Source organism: Littorina saxatilis, linkage group LG17, assembly GCF_037325665.1.
Source record: "Littorina saxatilis isolate snail1 linkage group LG17, US_GU_Lsax_2.0, whole genome shotgun sequence".
NCBI classification, from domain to species: domain Eukaryota; kingdom Metazoa; phylum Mollusca; class Gastropoda; order Littorinimorpha; family Littorinidae; genus Littorina; species Littorina saxatilis.
Window position 1 is genome coordinate 64457311 of NC_090261.1, and position 21110 is coordinate 64478420.

Below are 21110 nucleotides of genomic sequence, written 5' to 3' on the forward strand. Positions count from 1 at the left end.
TCCTTCACTGTCCAGGCCTTGTCTTCCTCTTGTACCTCTAACCACAGTGTCATATGCTTCTGGTGAAGTAGACATGACATTGCTGTCACTGGTTGAAAGATGGTGTGCTGATGTGGCTTGAAAGGATTGTGGTCTGTTTTGTCCACGCTCGGGTGCATTCTTCATTAAGATATTACTCAAACATTTGTGGAGTGACGCATCTGACTGTCAGACTGTTATCAACCCCTCTCACTGTGAACATTTTGAGAATTTTTTAAAATTTGTTTTAACCCTTTTGCTTTGTTTCGTACTTTGGTTGAGTAGGATCTGGATGTGTGGTGTTTTTTTTATGTGTGTGGGTGCAGTGAAGACAAAACCCACTTTTATCTCCTCCATGTTCGGTCCATGAAATGTTGAGGTCCATGAAATGTTGAGGTCCATGAAATGTTCAGGTCCATGAAATGTTGAGGTCCATGAAATGTTGAGGTCCATGAAATGTTCAGGTCCATGAAATGTTCAGGTCCATGAAATGTTCAGGTCCATGAAATGTTCAGGTCCATGAAATGTTCAGGTCCATGAAATGTTCAGGTCCATGAAATGTTCAGGTCCATGAATGTCCATGAAATGTTCAGGTCCATGAAATGTTCAGGTCCATGAAATGTTCAGGTCCATGAAATGTTCAGGTCCATGAAATGGTCAGGTCCATGAAATGTTCAGGTCCATGAAATGTTGAGGAACAAGAGAGTGCAGGTGAGAAGAACAAGATGACAGTGAAAACTTCCTCACCAGAAACACCACGAAAAATGTATTTTTTACAAGTAAAATGACTATTTCTAAGAATACTCACCTCAATTTAACTAATAGGAGTTACCTTACTTACGAGTGCTAGACTGAGAAGCGTCCTATGTTACCAGTACTAGACTGTAAACAAGGTCGCTAACTCTAGATTTCCGTCGGTATACCATTTAGGGGAGTAGTCTCCCTTTGTCGGTAGTACCTCTCTGCGCATGTGCCAATGCCCATAATCCCCAGTTTCAATTCGAAGCTATTAAGTCAATAGCGGGGTTGGTGGGAGGGTCTCTGGTTAAATTGAGGTGAGTATTCTTAGAAATAGTCATTTTACTTGTAAAAAATACATATTTCTTTCGAATACATCACCTCAATTTAACTAATAGGAGAATAGATAACAGGCTGGAGGGTTGACTTTCGATCGGTAATCTAGTGTCACCTCACCCGACTCAGCCCATTTGTCCGGAATCCCCCCTGTAAAATCGGGGGAAGAAAAGGATAGATCATCGGACTGAGAAGCAAGAAATCCTGAGTCGGGCGAGTGGCAAGTTGCATTGTTGCCACTGTGTCAACTTGCTCCAGAAAGGGACAATCGAAAGAAAGTCCCACCTGTCAATGTAGAGCTGGTTTCTACTCGATGGTCGTTACTATTCCTCTGATCACTTGTCTTTATCAATGTTGGGTTATGGTTATGACTTGCCATTATGCGCCTTGAGCGACCCAACTCCCCAGCAACGTAAAGTTCTGCAGGCGGATCAGGTGAACGACCTAAAAGATGAGGAATGGTCAGAGATAACAATTCCTCTAATACCTTGAACTTATCACCAAGGTGCGTCTCTGCGACTGATCCTCCATTTAAGGGAGATTGACAGAGTTTCCAGAGATCCTGTAGATTTCTGTGATCTGGTCTGAGGCACCACTTTCCATGGCAAACAATTGTGTCAGTCGCATGAATGAATATATATATCCTCTCTGAATTTACCTCTCTAATGAGGATGGTAGGCACAGATACCAGTGTAAATTCAGGCTGACTTAGCTGTTCCTCCTGCGTGACAGGAAGTAAGCGCAAGTGCGCTCAGCAGTACGGTCACTGTCTGCACCTTTCCTGTGCCTGTCTCAACGCATGTGGGGGCTATAAGCCTACCCTTAATGGTTATAGGTACCATTTGTCCTAGAATAGCCAGTGAAAGACAGCCAGCTGTATTGCCTTTACCCAAGGGGAAAACCTGCTTCTTACTTTGAAATTCCACACTTATAGCGTGAGGGGGTCCCCAGTGACCATGGGCATCTCTGAGCCCTTATTGGCTGAATGACCGCTCTTGTCTTACTCAAGAGGGTGCCATGCCTGGCATGCAACTCACTGAGAGGTCCCATTTGTGATTTCAGCAGGACCGTTTTCTGGCTTGATCAGCCAGGTCCTTGATCTAGGTTTTCTGTAAACATGGTTGTAGGTGGCATCTGCTGGGTTGTCTGCCCAGCATAGGTTTTGTGGGTTCTGGGACACTCCAGATTTCTGTAGAGCTCACAAGTTCTTAGATGACTATGCAGTGATGTTCTCCGGCCTATGGCCGAAGGTGCACTATCTTGGGCTGATGCAAAGTTCTGCCCCCTGGTAGTTGAACTCACAAAGATGTCTTATGTTGTGATCTCAGTAGTACTTCTGCCTAGATCACCCAAGTCCATATCTGGATTTTCAGTAGGCGTGGCTGCGGGCGGCAAGTGTTGCATTGTCTGACCAGCATAGCTTTGTGAGCTCTGGGGCACTTCAGCTGTTTGTGGAGCTGAGCTCTAGGGTGACTATGCAGAGTTGTTTTCAGGCCCCTGCCTGAGGCAGGAGGTGTACTCTCTTGGTCTGATGCATAGTTCTGACTTGACAAAAGGTCTTAGTCAGCACCCGAGATGCCACGTTTCTCGCCCAAAAACGACGCGTAGCCGTAGACTGGGAGTGAGTGAGATAGGCTGGTGTGGTATTCCTGGCTCCAGCTAGGATCTCACTGTGTCTCTACCTCAGGCTCTTCGAGCGAGGGAGAAAAGGCTGGTGTGGTATTCCTGGCTCCAGCTAGGATCTCACTGTGTCTCTACCTCAAGCTCTTAGAGTGACACAACTTATACTCACCCAATAACCTTGTGTCACCGTAGACTGGGAGCGAGGGAGATAGCCTTGTGTGGTATTCCTAGCTCCTGCTAGGATCTCACTGTGTCTCTTTCCTCCAGCTCCTTTAGCTTTTGAGTCCAGGCATCTGAGAGTCTACATATGGATGGGATGGACACATTCACCCACTGTCAAAGGTATTGCCGCACTCATTATGCCTTTCGGGGGAGGAATACCTCTAGGTCTTATCTCTGTGGTCCAGGGATCTTAGAGCTCCAGTTGTAAGAGGCAAACGAAGCTTGTCCAATTCAAGGTTCGGTTGGAAGGGGTGGCTGAGCCTTCCCAAATCCAAGTGTGTCTGTGGCCGTACCCAATACCCCTAAAGGTAGAGGAAGCTCTTCTTGTTCCAGGAAAATTTGACTCAATGATGGAGGGACGTATGGTATACCCAGTCCAAGATGTCTGGCAGCACTAATCAATCCGCATGGGCTGAGAGGTCCTCCTTGATCTATGAAATCTGGCCCATGGATCTCATAGTGCGGATGGCTGACCAGACCTCAGACTATCTCTCCGTGTCCTTCCTGGAAAGTCCATGGAAAAACGGGCGGAGTCACCTCGGGAGACATTCCCTCTTTAGTCAAGTCTGTCCGTCTCTGAAGCATGACGTAGGTTGAGTGCTGTCCCTGTTGAAGGGTTTTGCCTTGACTAGGTTTGTTTGTTTGCTTAATGCCCAGCCGACCACGAAGCGCCATATCAGGGCGGTTCTTGACTTGGTCCAAGGATGATAACCATGAGGTTTTGTAGCCTAAGGACTGCCTGACCCTGGGGTAGGTTGTCTTCCAAAAGCTGCTGATCATCTCAGGGGCACCTGCCCAGTGATCTTAAACGGCCCATCCCTTCTCTAGGACGTCTACTGTCGTCTCTCCTGTTGATGCTTCTGCCAGAGTTGTTACCATTATCAGTCGAGATGTGACCTGTTACAGGTGTCGGACATCCTCTGTTGAGTGTCGACTGTACAATCTGACATTTCTATCATCATCCCCTGGCTGATGCGGGTGTCAGATGACATTCAGGAAGAAGGGGCAACTCTTACAAGTTGTTACGCTGAGTCCGTCCACAGGTCATGAAAGCATTCTGTACTTGACGATCTCAGAGCACTTCTTCCCCCGTCTCTGCGTTATCTCCAACAGCTCCCCGCCTTGTGATGTAGCCTGAACACGCTCACCCGTGTTGCCCGACACTTGTATGGCAAGATACTTGGGCCTGTTACCCTGTTGAACAAGCTCCACTCCAAGAGTGAGTGATCTTCAGAGTCGTTTCCTCAGGCAAATGTCTTGAGACACTTTGATTCCTCTTATCTTGGTACGCAGTGTCTGTCTTGTAGCTGTGTATCCGAAGGAGACATCTAGACTTCAAGAGCTTGCAGTATGCATGGAAACTGATGTGACTACTATACCCTGTTCAGTTGTCCACCGCTGTTTGACTGGTGATCTGTATGCAGATTGCAGGTGCCATCTTGTTACTGGTAGGGCGGCTCCCCGGTGTGAAGGTTGTAGCCTCTAACCATTAGCTCTCCATTCCAGGTGATGAAGATAACTAGGAGGCTCTAGGCATTCTCCTCACACTCCCAGACTTCTGTGTAGCCGGGCACTGCTGAATATGGTCAGGCGTGAAGTGTTGGTCTAGTTCCAAGAGCGTTAAACATTAGGTCTTCCTCAGTCCGTCAGGAGGTGGTAGACAGGCAATGGGGGGCGGGAGCTGTCCTTCCGGTGCTGAAGCATCGCTACAGGCAGTTTGCAGCACTGAATACTGGTAGTCAAAATGCATGAAGCCACCATCATGATGGGGAACCCTGGCAAAGATAATGGTGGGAGGGGCCCAGTCCTGTCAACAGCCGTGTTTCGGGGTCACCTCAAGGGAGAGGTAGCAGACGAGGCTGTAGCTACCTCAGGGAGATTCTACTCATGTTACGCCCAGTGGACGTCTTGCCTGACAGCTGGAGGGTCTGTCATAAGCTGTCGCAACGATCCTGGGAGTTATCAGGGCGAAAAGGAAGCCTGTCTCTTCCTGTGCTTACTGGAGGTATTCCCCCAGAGCGCCCGACATTGTCTGTTTGGTAATGTCTACGTATATATAAATACATGTCAATATGACTTAATTCCCCCTCGTACTGATAACGGCATGGATGTGCCAAGAGTTTATCCAGTACCTTTCTCATGAGAGTAGCCGCTCTGTCTAGGAGGCATAGTTAAATGTGTGTTGTAACAACATCCGTTTAGCAAATATGTTATATTTTCCATAATATGAAATGATAAACATTGTATCCCTTGTATGAACCTGACTAGAGCCAGTGTTATTTAAGGGCGGCCTCTTATTGTTAGGTCCTGTTGTCTACTTCTGAGAACCTAGTCGTAGGATTAGGTGACAACAGTAGAGATGTGGCCTTGTTAAAGGTCAAAGGCTTAGGTTTTGCCTACGAACCAGGAATAAGTAGAGGCATGACAACATTATAGGAAGCTCCCCTGTGAGTATTATTCAGAGCCTTGCTCGATCTTGCATGTTGTGAAAACTCAGCTGAGTGTAATACTCATGTGTTAACAACCAAGTTTATTCATGCCCCTAAGGCATGGTTTCAACTGTATATTATTCATAACATGTCATTCAAGTGTAATGTACATCAATTGTGCACTGGAACAGAACATAAGTATATATGTGTGCCTGTTCTAATTGAATTTGAAGAGCTGTCTCCTGGCACTGTGGTATCAACAGATTTTAGCTGAGTGTAAATCTCAAAGTGTAAACACTTGAGTTTATCCATAAGTTAAATCTTTTACCACTCAGATAGCTGATTTAAACACTCCATGAAAATGGAATTTGTAACAACATCAACTGACTTCTTTGATACCCTTTGCCAAGAAAAAAAGGATTATATCCCAATAAAGATGTCCCATCTGTGTTTGCATACACTTTAATTCTTCCTTGTCAATTTAAAAAAAATTTTTTTTTTTTTTTTTTTAATATATATTTATATATATATAATGTGTATGTATGCACGCATACAAGTTTACAAGTTAATCAAGTTAAGTTGGCAAGGAAAGTATTCTTTATCCAATTTGAAGAAGTACCACCACGTGGTCTCTGTGAGTCCACCATGATCATCTGATAAAAATACCAAAACCATAATCTGCCAACCGCAGAAAACATCGTTTCCCAGAAACATAGGAGAGAGAATTACTTGCCTTTCTCTGAGAGTAAAGGAAGTTCCCTCCGTAATATTCCCGGAGGCGCATATCTCAATCTCAGTGTTTGGTTTTCTTTCCAAGCGGGCGAGGTTTGTTGTTGTTATTCTTCGATACAACCCGCTTTCAGTTCTATCAGCGTTCAAGCGTACTGCGGTCCGTATCTACGCTGCCCGCAAAAGTCATCGCAGTTTGTAATGACCGAAGTATTCATACGCCATATGTAACATTCGCGGGCGCTCTGTGCCTTCAGTTCAATCAGCGTTCAAGCGTACTGCGTTCCGTATCTACGCTGCCCGCAAAAGTCATCGCAGTTTGTAATGACAGAAGTATTCATACGCCGTATGTAACCTTCGCGGGCGCTCGGTACTTTGTACGCCTAAAAATTCGGATCAGAAATGCGCTTCCGGTCGGGATAACGCGCATGGTAAACATCGCTGTAGTCGATAAAAAGCTGTTAAAACGCAAAAAACTTCCGGGTAATTTCGAAGTTGAAGGTCTTGTTCGTATTCCTACATTGATGTGTAGGGTGACCTGCCGTTGCTTTCCATTGAAAGCGGCAAGGTAAGTTATCGTTCGCGGAGTTCTATTGCGCCAATGAAACCGGTCCAACCGCTGTAAATATCTGTTCGACATTCGTAACGACTGAGTAAAGAATAGTTGTCGTTCAATTGCATGTTCACTAGTTAAAAAAGACAAGTAACGGAGCCTGTTAGGCTCTGTGTGTCAACAAGGTATCATTGATGATTGAAGTACCTTCTACTTATGACCAAGTAACTTTGTTACATTTTTAAGCCGTTTCACTTTCATTTTCACGGTTCGTTACGTTGTTCAACGTGATGAATCATTGAATGTATACGGGCGTAGTAATCGCCCTTAAAAAGGAAAGCCCAAACCGTGATTGAAGGTGAATGTTGTAGTTCCTGTGAAGGAAGTCTTCTTAGACGGGAAAGGTCTAAATACACGTCTAGCTCCCCGTAGCAAGAAATTGAAACTGGGGATTATGGGCATTGGCACATGCGCAGAGAGGTACTACCGACAAAGGGAGACTACTCCCCTAAATGGTATACCGACGGAAATCTAGAGTTAGCGACCTTGTTTACAGTCTAGTACTGGTAACATAGGACGCTTCTCAGTCTAGCACTCGTAAGTAAGGTAACTCCTATTAGTTAAATTGAGGTGATGTATTCGAAAGAAATACAGCCATTTAAAAAAAAAATCAGGTGCACTGAAAATGTTTCATTGTTTATTGTCCATGTTTCTGGTGAGTACGTTTTCTTGGTTATCTTGTTCATGAAATGTTTGTTTCAGTGTTATTGTGTGTGTTTCAGGCCTGCGTGAAATCGTTGAGGTGATGACAGCACTGAGAGACATCGAGCAGAGACACCAGTGAGTTCTCTCTTCTCCTTAACAGTTTACCCAACACTCATATCAGTTGTCAAGAGAGTGAAGACAGCGTTTGTGTGGCTAATGATGGGGATGAGTAGTTCTCAAATCACAAAATTGTCATCATTATTATGTCATATTTATAGAGGTCAAGGTTAATATGTGTAGTCTTTTCTGTAGTGAACAGCTAACATGATCTCTGGTTTCCCTTGGTACACAAGCTTCCACAATGTCATAGAGCAATGGTCAATGCTACAGTTTGATCTATTTTCACATGGAAATGTTTCATCCATACATTCTTCCTCGCGCCTATAAATCAGAGGTAAAATAATGATAACATTGAAAACATGCACAGAGGAAGTAATCAGCAGTCACGTGACGAGAATTAAAGGGAAATAACTTCAATCATGTCTGATTCTTCTTCTTGTCGATCACTCAGATGAATCATGTCTGATGATTTCTATAATCACTGGCTATATTTCATACCTCTCAAGACATATGTTATCTCAAGGATTACAGGTTAATTGGAGTGAATTTGTTTAGACTAAGTTTTGATGTGCACTAAGTGACAGTGTGCATTGTGTGTTTTCAGCCTGACGCTGATCCCTCTCCACTCCACCATCACCATCGACGAGCAGGCGCGCGTGTTCGAGAAACCCGTCAGAGGGTTCAGAAAGGTCAGGATGCTTAGTCAAGTACTGCACTAAAGTGTCCTGAGCGTAAAATATGAGATATGTGTGGGGACGTCTTTTTGTCATTATCTTTTTATCATTATCTTTTGGCTTGTTATAGATGGAGAAGGTAATATGTTACGGAAAAGGGGAACTCGGGAATTGTTATTGCTTCTTTTTTTTTACAGACATAGTTTTCTTTTTTCTATTCAATTCAATAGAACTTAATTGTCTGAATGTGGACCATACACAAATTTGTCTTTTGGCTCGTATACACAAACATTATATCAGAAAAAACGAGCCGTGGGTCGACAACAGAGTTGCGCCCCTTCTCTTTCGAGGGTTAAAGGGTCAACCATAATGAGTGTATAGGAGAATTTGATAAGCTATTTGCTGTTGACTACCTGTATTGTACCTGTTTTCCTTCACTATCCAGGTGATCCTGTCCACAAACATTGCAGAGAGCTCCATCACTGTGCCTGACATCAAGTATGGTGAGCATCTTTTACAGAAGTTTCTTTTGGCACAACAGTGTTTTGTAGGAATAGGAGACTGCCCAGTAGTGAAGAACCATCAAGTTTGGGAGAGACAGTCTGTTGTAAAAGGGAAAAGGGGGGGGGGGGGGGGGGGGGATTCCTGGAGATTCAGTCAAAGGAAAGTGTTTGCCATTGCATATTTCTCTCTGCTTGTAATTGGGCTTTGAGTACACCAGTATAAGCCATGGGCTTCTTGTTGTTTTTATCACTCTGAACCCCCCCCCCCCCCCCCCCCCCCCCCCCCCCCCCCCCCCCCCCCCCCCGCGGGTTAGGGGGAAGAATTTACCCGATGCTCCCCAGCATGTCGTAAGAGGCAACTAACGGATTCTGTTTCTCCTTTTACCCTTAAGTGTTTCTTGTATAGAATATAGTCAATTTTTGTAAAGATTTTAGTCAAGCAGTATGTAAGAAATGTTAAGTCCTTTGTACTGGAAATTTGCATTCTCCCAGTAAGGTCATATATTGTACTACATTGCAAGCCCCTGGAGCAATTTTTTTATTAGTGCTTTTGTGAACAAGAAACAATTAACAAGTGGCTCTATCCCATCTCCCCCCTTTCCCCGTCGCGATATAACCTTCGTGGTTGAAAACGAGGTTAAACACCAAATAAAGAAAGAAAGAAAGAAAGAATCACTCTGAATGTACATTTTATGAAAATGTTTCAGAAAACATTATGTAAACTGAAGGATGTGGGTTTTGTACCTGTAGCATGTCCTGAAGTGACCTTTATCCCTGGTGTGTCATAACAACAGTAATCAGTGATGGCTGCTTGCTTTGTGTTCAGTGATTGACTCGTGTCTGACCAAGAACCTGGTGTGTGACCTCAACACCAACTACACTCACCTGCAGCTAGAGTGGGCCTCGCACTCCAACTGTACACAGCGCAAAGGTATGGCCTCTCTCCTGTGTGTGTGTGTGTGTGTTCAGATTTACCCACTCACTGAAAGCAAAACGAACATTATCCCATTCGTGGTAACAAAAGTAATGATTGATGATAATTAACAACATGACTGTGTGTCCCCCAGGTCGAGCGGGTCGCGTGTCTCAGGGGCGTGCCTACTTCCTGGTGACGCGCGACTTCTACGAGAACAACCTGCTGGACTACAGTCTGCCCGAGATGCAGGTCAGTCCCTGCTCTCAGTTGTCAAGTGCTAACTTCTTCTTCTTCAGTATTCAATGATGATCATTGCTAACAAAAGTAGGTGGTGGTTTGGAGAGGGGGTGATGTCTAACAAAAACAACTATGTTGTGGTCATGTATCTACTCCTATCTACCCAGGGTAGCACGAGGAAGCTGATTAAATCTAGTCAAGTAAAACTACATGCAGCGTATTGCTGCCTGAGTAGCGGGGTAAAAACAGTCATAAAAATGTAAAAACCCACTCATGCAAAAACATGAGTGAACATGGGAGTTTCAGCCCATGAACAAAGAAGAAGAAGAGAAGCACATATTTGTTCGGTGAAATTAAATGAAATGTAGACTGTACAGGCAGAAAGTGGAAAGTTTGAAATTCTACATGTTCAGCAAGCTGCTGACACTTCAAAAGCACATCACATCAAAAGTTGGGAAGCCAACATTAATTTTAGTAGAGTCGAAAGTTGAGGATGTAGTACTATAGTTTGATAATCATGACTTGTACATAGTGGTTACTTCTATCTGCAGTACAAGTGTTCAGTATACTTGCAATGCACATTGTTGATATGTGGTGACAGAGATGTCCGCTGGAGACGCTGGTGCCGAAGTGCTCAGTATACTGAAAATGTACACTCTGTACACTAATACTGGTGGCAGTCAGGACACTGTTGATGTGATGCTAACTGTTGACAGAGATGTCCGCTGGAGACGCTGGTGTTGAAGACCAAGCTGCTGGACATGGGGGAACCCATCGCTCTCCTCAGCCAGGCTCTCTCTCCCCCCGACCTGATGAACATTGAGCGCACCATCCTCAGTCTCAAACAGGTAACGCAGCCCCCTCTCTCTCTCCCCCCTCCCCCTCCCTCACCCACATGTCAGCATGCATGCAGACATATTCATATATACACGCATATACAGATGCATACAAACACACACACACACACACATTCACATACAGGCACATGCGCTTACACAGTAGATCATGACCTTTAGTCAAAATAGTTGTGTCATTATGCTGTATGTAGCAGCTGTGAAATACTAGTAACTCTGATCGTTTCAGGTGGGAGCTCTATGCATCACATCTGATGGCAAGGTCAAGCGTTTCGATGGTGACCTGACCTTTGTAGGTCGCGTCCTGGCTGACCTTCCCGTTGACATTCGTGTCGGCAAACTGATGATCCTGGGCTACGTGTTCGGGCTGCTGGACGAGTGCATCATCATCGGTGAGAATGGATGTGAAAGATGTGACTACCATGGCGACCATGGTTCTATCTTCTCCCATTTCTTTCCGGGGTCTAATTCCATCCTTGACTTGAGTTGATGTCCTGGGTTACTGTATTGGTGGCAGGTTGAGGCAATGACCTGTCACTGCGTTTCTCTGTCACTTTAATCCAAGTTTACACTTTGGCAGGGTAATAAATGGTTACTTCAGGCTCCAGTATGCATACCAGATCAAGGGTTCTGTCCCCTTTGATAGTTTTGTGTGTGTGTGTGTGTGTTTGTGTGTGTGTGTGTGAGAGAGAGAGAGAGAGAGAGAGAGAGAGTGCGCCCACACCGAGATGCAGATGTGCATTTATTGTATGTTGATTGGATTGGATCCTTTTTTTAAATTTTGTGAAATTCTCAGCCTAACACTACCAGTATGATGAATATTTTTAGACCTGTGTGAAATGTTACAGGTGCTTCCCTGTCGCTGAAGAGTATCTTTGCCACACCCTTTCAGTCCCGGCTGGAAGCCTTCAAGTGAGTCTGCCTTCACCTCCATAACACTCACACAATTTAGTTCATACAGATTGTTCTGTTACTGTTGTACAACTTTGCTAATGTATGAACTTGTATCAAAGTTACTCTGTTCTGCAAAAAGCATCAGTTTTGAACAAAACATCTGGAGGTTTTATACATCTGTGAAAGGTGCTTGAGAGTGTTGCCCGCCACAGTGGCGTTTGTTTGTGAAAAGTTGAGTTTTAGGAACACTTCTATGTTATATTTCAGACACAAGTTAACGTGGTCTAGCGGTTCTCTAAGTGACTGCCAGGCCATTCTACATGCTTACAAGGTGAGTAGCTTCTACCTGCATGTGCATTCCTTACCATGATAATAACCATTGATTCTTAGAAAGAGAGAGAGTGTGTGTGTGTGTGTGTGTGTGTGTGTGTGTGTGTGTGTGTGTGTGTGTGTGTGTGTGTGTGTGTGTGTGTGTGTGTGTGTGTGTGTGTGTGTGTGTGTGTGTGTGTGTGTGTTTTATTACAAACAGCAGAATGTAGATACCCCCCGCGGGTTAGGGGGAAGAATTTACCCGATGCTCCCCAGCATGTCGTAAGAGGCGACTAACGGATTCTGTTTCTCCTTTTACCCTTGTTAAGTGTTTCTTGTATAGAATATAGTCAATGTTTGTAAAGATTTTAGTCAAGCAGTATGTAAGAAATGTTAAGTCCTTTGTACTGGAAACTTGCATTCTCCCAGTAAGGTCATATATTGTACTACGTTGCAAGCCCCTGGAGCAAATTTTTTATTAGTGCTTTTGTGAACAAGAAACAATTATTAACAAGTGGCTTGGCTCTATCCCACCCCCCCCCCCCCCCCCCCCCCCCCCCCCCCCCCCCCCTTTCTCCGTCGCGATATAACCTTGAACGGTTGAAAATGACGTCAAACACCAAATAAAGAGAAACAGAAAGCAGAATGTAGATGTTGGTTCTGTACAAATCTGTCTCTGTGCCTCTCTTTTCAAGGAGATTGATACATTGTTACAACCAGAGCAGAAAATGTGAAATTCTCAGTGAAATGTTATCCATTAAATGTTAGTTAAACAATGACCTTGAATTTTGGTGATATATACATGAATGTCAGTAAATGTTTGTGAAGGTTAGTGAGCCAGTGTCCAGGGCTTGATATCCTCTACCTTATGGTGGATTTTCACTATTGGAACTCACTTTTACATGCCCTAATATGCAATTTCCAACTTTCTTTCACTCAAAACTATGCCCAGAATGCACCAGATTGCTTAGATTTGCTTTTAATTTGAACACATTTCCGGGGGTTTGTTCCTACAAAACATTTTGTTCACTTCTGGCTTTGCCACTTCTAAGTTTCCCCCTTCTGCACCATTTCAAGCCCTGCGTGTCACTGACCGCTGTGCTACAGGTCTAAGAAGTGTTCACTGAGACAGTGTTACTGAATTGTGTGCTACAGGTGTGGGGAGTGTTTACTAAGACAGAGTCACTGAATTGTGTGCTACAGGTGTGGGGAGTGTTTACTAAGACAGAGTCTCTGAATTGTGTGCTACAGGTGTGGGGAGTGTTTACTAAGACAGAGTCACTGAATTGTGTGCTACAGGTGTGGGGAGTGTTTACTAAGACAGAGTCTCTGAATTGTGTGCTACAGGTGTGGGGAGTGTTTACTAAGACAGAGTCACTGAATTGTGTGCTACAGGTGTGGGGAGTGTTTACTAAGACAGAGTCACTGAATACAGGTGTGGGGAGTGTTTACTAAGACAGAGTCACTGAATTGTGTGCTACAGGTGTGGGGAGTGTTTACTAAGACAGAGTCACTGAATTGTGTGCTACAGGTGTGGGGAGTGTTTACTAAGACAGAGTCACTGAATTGTGTGCTACAGGTGTGGGGAGTGTTTACTAAGACAGAGTCACTGAATACAGGTGTGGGGAGTGTTTACTAAGACAGTCACTGAATTGTGTGCTACAGGTGTGGGGAGTGTTTACTAAGACTGAGTCACTGAATTGTGTGCTACAGGTGTGGGGAGTGTTTACTAAGACAGAGTCACTGAATTGTGTGCTACAGGTGTGGGGAGTGTTTACTAAGACAGAGTCACTGAATTGTGTGCTACAGGTGTGGGGAGTGTTTACTAAGACAGAGTCACTGAATTGTGTGCTACAGGTGTGGGGAGTGTTTACTAAGACAGAGTCACTGAATTGTGTGCTACAGGTGTGGGGAGTGTTTACTAAGACAGAGTCACTGAATTGTGTGCTACAGGTGTGGGGAGTGTTTACTAAGACAGAGTCACTGAATTGTGTGCTTCAGGTGTGGGGAGTGTTTACTAAGACAGAGTCACTGAATTGTGTGCTACAGGTGTGGGGAGTGTTTACTAAGACAGAGTCACTGAATTGTGTGCTACAGGTGTGGGGAGTGTTTACTAAGACTGAGTCACTGAATTGTGTGCTACAGGTGTGGGGAGTGTTTACTAAGACAGAGTCACTGAATTGTGTGCTACAGGTGTGGGGAGTGTTTACTAAGACAGAGTCACTGAATTGTGTGCTACAGGTGTGGGGAGTGTTTACTAAGACAGAGTCACTGAATTGTGTGCTACAGGTGTGGGGAGTGTTTACTAAGACAGAGTCACTGAATTGTGTGCTTCAGGTGTGGGAGAAGTGCAAGGAGCTGGAGGAGTTCAGGAGGACGGGTTGCTCCGAGCGACAGTGGGGCGAGAAACACTTCATACAGACCAAGCGCATCAACGAGGTACACCACTGTAGTGTCATGTTTTGAAAGTTTTCTGTTGAAGTTTGTACATTTCCCTACAGCTGTGTTCTTATCAGCAGTCTGTGTAACTGTGAAGACTTTGCTCCGTTATATACCCTTTCTTTCACACCACATACTTCCTTCCAACTATGTGCTCCACTGTCTGCCCCCCCCCCCCCCACACACACACACACCCTCCCCCCCCCCCACCCCCAGCCTCTCTCTCTTTTTGTTCCTGCACTTCACCTCTCTTTTGTGACTTCACGTGCCTCTGTGTGTAGGCTAGGGGACAGTAAGATCAATGGACAAATGTTTTATTCACAGAGCATATCAATTCTTAATTCTGCATTGAGTCACCTCAGTAGCCTAACTTCTGTAGACACAAAAGAATAAGCTGAGTGTATTCAGACAGTGATATCTTTGGGTGACACAAGGTGCCATAAGTTCATCAGCCAATAGTGGATTGACTGACTGTATTGATACATGGGTGACTGTGTGACACAGGTACCCTAAGATCATCCATTTATGTCAAGTTGACTTAGTTGTGAAGCCAGGAGTGGATGATCTGACTCAGTGACTGTGTGTGACACAGGTCCATGAACTGGTGAGGGAGCTGAAGCAGCGACTGGAGAAGTTCAACCTGGTCAAGGTCCAGCCTCACTTTGACCACACGCAGCACGTCCACATCCACAACCCGGGGGAGCTGTCCCCCAAAGACTCACTCTTCCTCAAGGTAAACACCTGTGTTGGTTGGTATGTTGTCAGTGCTGTTGGATGTGCTTATTGGATGTTTTTCAACATCGATAGCCACGGCCAGCTGTCCCCCAAAGACTCTCTCTTCCTCAAGGTAAACACCTGTGTTGGTTGGTATGTTGTCAGTGCTGTTGGATGTTGCTCATGTGAACTCTGAGTATAATGATGTTGTGCTTGCCCTTGAGTAGCTGTAAGATTTTGTGATGGCTTATATAAATTCTGGAGGATGTAATTTTGGTGCTATAAAGAACCGACGCGCTCACAAAACAAAACGAACACTAGAATTGGAACATTAATTAAAGTTTATTGTGAATATGTCGATGTCATAGTAATTCGGAATCAGCTCATAATATCAATATATAAAAGGCTAAACATAAATCTATGGAGAGGCTAAGTAACCTATATAGGAGCGTGGCGGAAAAACTAATCTAAGTTTAGAAAGCGAATTAAAGCTAAAATGTGAAGTAGAAAGGACTAGCTTGAGTGAGAGTGCAGAACAGTAAAGTGTGAAGCGTGGAGCATGGAGCGAGGAGCGTGGAGCGAGAAGCGCGGAGCGGTGGAAACTGATAGAAAAGAAAAAACTAAACTTAGAATTCGAAACATCAAACTAAACATCAAAGGTGTCCTAAAAACATAAACATCAAAGATGGACGACAAAATGGCGGCCGAAACAAGATGGCGGCAAATCAATAAAAAATCACCAAGACAAAAATATGTTAGAAAAACCCTACATAGAATAAACGTAGGACACAGAAACGGAAAGAAGACAAAGAAACGGACAGAAGACACAGAGACGGAAAGAAGACACAGAAACGGACAGAAGACAAAGAAACGGACAGAAGACACAGAAACGGACAGAAGACACAGAAACGGACAGAAGACACAGAAACGGACAGAAGACACAGAAACGGACAGAAGACACAGAAACGGACAGAAAGTCATAACAAACAAAGATTCAAAACGAAAATTACACGAATTCGGTAAATAAAAGAAACATAGTCAGAAATGGATACTCGCCTTTGACAGCATCAATAATCTAAAACAGACTCAAGGCGAGCAACTGAACCTGAACTACAAAATAACTTAAAACAAAACTGGAGGCTGGCAGAAAACACTGGGCCCCGGAACAGAGCAAAAAAATCTATCTATCCTAAAACATCTTGTTCCGTGAACGGCTTCCCAGTAAGTGACGACGAATACAGGCTATCCACCACAGAGGTGAACTAAAAATTACTGCGCGTTACTACAATATTACTGTTGCAAAACATGCGTCCCGTGCTCTCCGGGGAAAAACTCCATAGGCTGTCCAGCGTGAGCCATACAGGCACATGAAATTAATATCAGAAAAACGCCGGCCACACTACCTTGTTTATAAATTAGTTCGTTACAATATTTAACGTCATTAAAACAAAACAAAGTTCGTACCAGGACGCTCATACTTAAAAAAGAAAACTAGAGGATAAAGAGCGAGCTAGACCCGCACGCGAACCTACAGAGGTGGCTGCAAAATGGGAACAAATAGGGACAAAAGTGAAATAAGATAATAAAAGTGAAAGAACAAAAAGGGAAAGCCACCACCACGGAAAGTCGCATGCGAGTCAAGCTAGAAGCATGACTAAAAAACACAAGCAAAACAAAAAGAATCTAGATACACAGAAGGCTCCTTAGCAGGGGCATTCACATTCCCCCCTCGAAGACATCTTAGTCTTTACAAAAGTCAACATAAAAAATCAAACAAAAATCATCGAATACATACGTGGTTCAAAAACAAAATCCGAAACATTACAGAATCCTTTTGGCATTATCCAAAACGTAGCTGTTCGAAACGCACTCTCTATGAGTCTCAATCTAAAAAATCACACGTGTTCTTTCAACAAATGTAACATCATATTTCGTCGGTCCGTCACTGTCAACATATCGTATCAACATTATTCTTACACCTTTACATAAACCGCAACTCAGTATGAAAGACTGTAGTCGCAACCTACAGAAGAATACAAATGAAAAACATCTTCCGTCTTCTTAATCATAAGCACAGGCATCCGCACGCGGGAAGGACTAAACAAACCGATTCATTAAGCGCTTGCCTCTGTCAAGAGCTTTCGTTCCAAAATGCGGAACCAAAAACATATATACAAAAGGAGAGAAACCACAAAGTCACAAAAAATATTTGCATTAAGACGAAATTTTCTCCCCAAATCAAAACAGCGCCACCTGTCAAAAAGGCGAACGGATTACGTCAGACCAAAACATGCACAAACGGTCTGTCGAAAACAGTAAAGTTCACTGGGAAAGTCATTGAGTGTCCGGGTCTGCCTTCACCAGCACGGTCAGCTTAGAGATGGGGCGCCAGTAGTAGAAAGTGGAATGGCTCGTCTTCGAGGTGACCTTGACAGTCTTCAGCTTGCAGGTTCGCACGAGTCCATCGTCGCTGGGGCGAACCTCCGTCACGAGTCCCAGAGGCCAATCTGCTCTGCATACGGCTTCGTCACGTAGCACGACGACATCTCCGACAGCAACGTTTCGTTGGGGAAGGAGCCACTTTCTTCTTCGTTGTGGTCTTCTTCGTTGTGGTCTTCTTCGTTGTGGTCTTCTTCGTCGTTGTCTTCTTCGTTGTGGTCTTCTTTGTACTGGTCTTCTTCGTACTGGTCTTCTTCGTTGTGGTCTTCTTCGTACTGGTCTTCTCAAAATCCTTTCCCTGACATGGAGGGGGTCGGAGATGCTGGGTTCGGCGAGTGTCGTGCGATATACGGAAGCGACTGATTCACCTTCGTACTCGCTGAGACAATACTGTTCTGTTAGAGACACGTGCATCACGTCATGGACAGACTGTTTTGGCGACACTTGTCCCAGTATGGTCCAACCCAACGGTGTGAGAACGGCGTATGGGTCTCCCTTGATGACTCTCTCTGGCATGAATAGCTCTGCATGATCGTAGCCAATCAACAACCCGGGAGTGCAGCCTTCGAGCAATGGGGGAATCTCGCTGGCAATATGACTCAAATGCTTGATGTTACGAGCGGTCTCTGATGTTGGTATGTTCTCAGTGTCATTGGTGAGATGGTCCGTCGTGTAGAGCGTTTTCAGGTTGTGGGAAACATTGGAGTTGAGGGCCTTGACACACAATCCGGTCACTCTCTGACATTCGATATGAGTGTTCTGAGAAGTCATAGTGTTCAGCCTCAATGACGCTGGCTCAGAATGAGTGTTCAGCTTGTCACTCAAAGATTCAGTAACGAAGGAGATGCAAGACATGGTGTCAAGCAGCGCGTATGTCGTATGCTCTACCGTGGGATTCTCTTTCGTCGAAACTCTGACCGGAACAATCATGGTAGCTCTGACTGGTCTGTCTGACTTGTTGGTCGTCGCGAATGCTGATCCAGAGGCAGAAACACGGGCATCTTGACTGAGACAGACAAACCTTGAAGAATCTGGCGGTCCCCGGGCATTCCGTTGCTGATTGGGAATCTTCTTCCTGTAGCTAGGCGCTCCATGCAGCATAGTGAGATGTGGGCCTTGGCACTTGTCGCATATCGCCCTGGTAGTGCAGTCTACACTTCTATGGTCAGTCTTTCTGGCACAGGAAAAGCACAAGGACGCTTCGTACATGAAGTGTTTCCTGTCCTCAACGGGAATCTCATCGAACCTCTGGCATCTGAGTAGAGGATGAGAAGAAGAGCTGGTCGGAAAACGAACGGCACAAAAGGGACAGACTTCGTCGCAGTTCGTATTCAGGACAGTTTTCGCGTGATGCTGACAAAGACATTTGTCACACTCTTGACATGCAGATGCAGTAGAACAATCCGTACTGTACGATGTTTTCTTGGGGACTGATGAACTGGCGGTCTGTGAGGTGGAAGAGGCGGCAGATTTGCTGGAGGAGAAAAGGGGCTCGCAAAGGATGTCTGCCTCTGTCTTGATGAAAGCTGACAACTCCTCAAAGGTAGGGTAGCGTTTCTTCTCGTTCTTGGTCTTGTTTACTTTCCGCACCCAGTTTCTCACCAACCAATCTGGAAGCTTGGTCATGAGTGTCTTGTGATAGGCTGGGTCTTCAAGATTCTGTAGCTGGCCTATCACTCGGCTCGCCACAAGGCATTGTCCAAGAAAGTCCGAGAAGGCGCGGAGGGCTTGTCCATCTTTGGGTTTGATTACCGGCCATGCATCTAGTTTCTCTCGGAAGGCTCTGGCAACGACGAAAGAACTGCCGAACCTTTCCTCCAACGTCTGAAGGGCCTGCTGATAGGCCTGGGCATCCCTGATCAGAAAGAGTCCCTTGACCGCATCCTTCGCCGGACCGTCCAAGTACTTCTCCAAGTAGAGGAGCTTTTCCTCTGCAGAAACGCCCTGCCGCTCAATCAAAAGAGTGAATGAGGACCTCCAGAGAGGGTACGTCAAAGGATCTCCTGAAAACGTAGTGGGCTCCTGCGTCGGTAACCTGTTGATCAGGAGAGCCTCAGCTAGAGTACGAGCTAGGGCAGAACCCTCGGAGAGCGCTGGCTGGCCTTGCATCTGAGGAAGGTATGCATCTTGCCCGTAGTAGACGTCTGAAGGGCTCGTGACCGGAGCCTCTTGAAAACCATGCTGTGTGTAGTCCGTGTCAGGAGCAAAGCTTGCAGCGTGGTCATATTGTTGCGTTTGCATGGGAGGATGCATGACAGAAGGCCCATACGCAAAGCTTGGCACATAGGTCGGAGACTCTCGGGAGGTCATGGCAGGAAAAGGACCAGGGAAAGGCCCGGGAAAAGGTCTCGCTGATGGATTGAGGGATTTGTGAGGGAAACGGGAAGGCGCGTAGATCTGGCGAGGACGATCTTCGTGGCTTGGAATCTCAGCTTTGACAAACTGAGGCCGAAAGGAGGTCGCGAATTGGCCTCCGACTCTTGTCGTCATCGTGGTGGCTGTAGTCATCGTCGTAGTGGTAGGAGCCGTGGCTGTGACCGCTGCTGGAAGTGGGTGAAAAGCGGAGACAGGTTGGGCAAGGGTCCTGGAGATGCCTCGAAGAGTGTCGCGGATATCCTCGGCGGCCGACTGGAGATGCGAAGGGGCATAAGCCCTGACCTCCGTGGGCTGCTGAAGTGGCGGGAGTCCAGGCTTGGCTGCCGCAGGCTGATGTTGCCCAGAGACGAGGGTGTTGGTTCCCGGCTGGTGACGCGGGTGGGCGTAGGTGTCGGCTGTCGCAGGCTTATATGTATCTTGTGTGTGCTGTGTGTGCCTATCATACCCTACCGCCACATCTCCTATGCTCTCTATGTGTGTACCTACATGCAGGGGGTTGTGAGTACCTAGGTACCTGTCAATGGGGCTGTCACGAGGTAGTTGGGGCATGAATCTTTCTCTAGCCCTTTGCTGGTCTTCTATGTCAGTTTTAAGGATCTTAAAAACGTCATGCTCTTCTTGCATCTTGCCTTCTCTCTCCACCCTCTCTAGTGCAGCCTTAACTTCCTTTTCTTTTTTCTTCAAAGCTAACCTTTCATCTTGAGCTTCTCTCTCTAAACGAGCACACTCTCTTTCCAACTCTCTTTCCATCTCTGCCTTCTTCTCAGCAGCCAAAGCTATAGACCTCTCCAACTCTCTTTCCAACTCTGCCTTCTTCTCTGCTGCCAAAGCTTTAGACCTAGAAGCCTTCTCCTCTAAAAGCAAAAGAGTCTCTTCTTGTCTAGCCCTTTCATCTGCGACCATTTGCTGGGACTTAAATCTCGCTGCGCTAACCGCCAAAGAAGCATCTAGAGAAACCTCTCTAGCACCTCCAGAAGCGACTGTGGAAGTCAAGTCCGAGCTGGAGGCGTACGGGTCTAACTTGGGAAAGAGTCTGTGATATTGTTCTTTGAGCGTCTCCGTTTGCATGTGCATATCGCTCAGATCCTCTTCTATAGCTACATCACTTTCAGCCACTTGACAAAGCCTCGAGTTCGCTACATTTAGCTCGTCTAGGTGCTCACAGAGGGTTATTTTACGAGCTTTAAGGGCTCTTCTTTTGTGTGGTGTCTCCCTAAAGGCTGTGCACAACTCGCTGATCATATTCTTATGAGCTCGGCTTATGGCCCAGTACTTGTCTGAC

General features: G+C 45.5%; 1 protein-coding gene across 2 annotated transcripts in view; it reads left to right on the top strand.

Annotated features, from left to right (window-relative positions):
• Positions 1 to 21110, top strand: part of LOC138952140 (ATP-dependent RNA helicase TDRD9-like) — a 92327-nt gene that overhangs the window by 19164 nt on the left and 52053 nt on the right. For both annotated transcript variants that reach the window (XM_070323735.1, XM_070323736.1), the window contains exons 11-21: positions 7431 to 7488; positions 8078 to 8162; positions 8593 to 8650; positions 9477 to 9581; positions 9718 to 9815; positions 10520 to 10651; positions 10887 to 11049; positions 11506 to 11569; positions 11819 to 11882; positions 14198 to 14299; positions 14892 to 15032. In XM_070323735.1, coding sequence (XP_070179836.1) covers positions 7431 to 7488; positions 8078 to 8162; positions 8593 to 8650; positions 9477 to 9581; positions 9718 to 9815; positions 10520 to 10651; positions 10887 to 11049; positions 11506 to 11569; positions 11819 to 11882; positions 14198 to 14299; positions 14892 to 15032 — 1070 coding nt within the window. The remainder of the gene's footprint in view (positions 1 to 7430; positions 7489 to 8077; positions 8163 to 8592; positions 8651 to 9476; positions 9582 to 9717; positions 9816 to 10519; positions 10652 to 10886; positions 11050 to 11505; positions 11570 to 11818; positions 11883 to 14197; positions 14300 to 14891; positions 15033 to 21110) is intronic.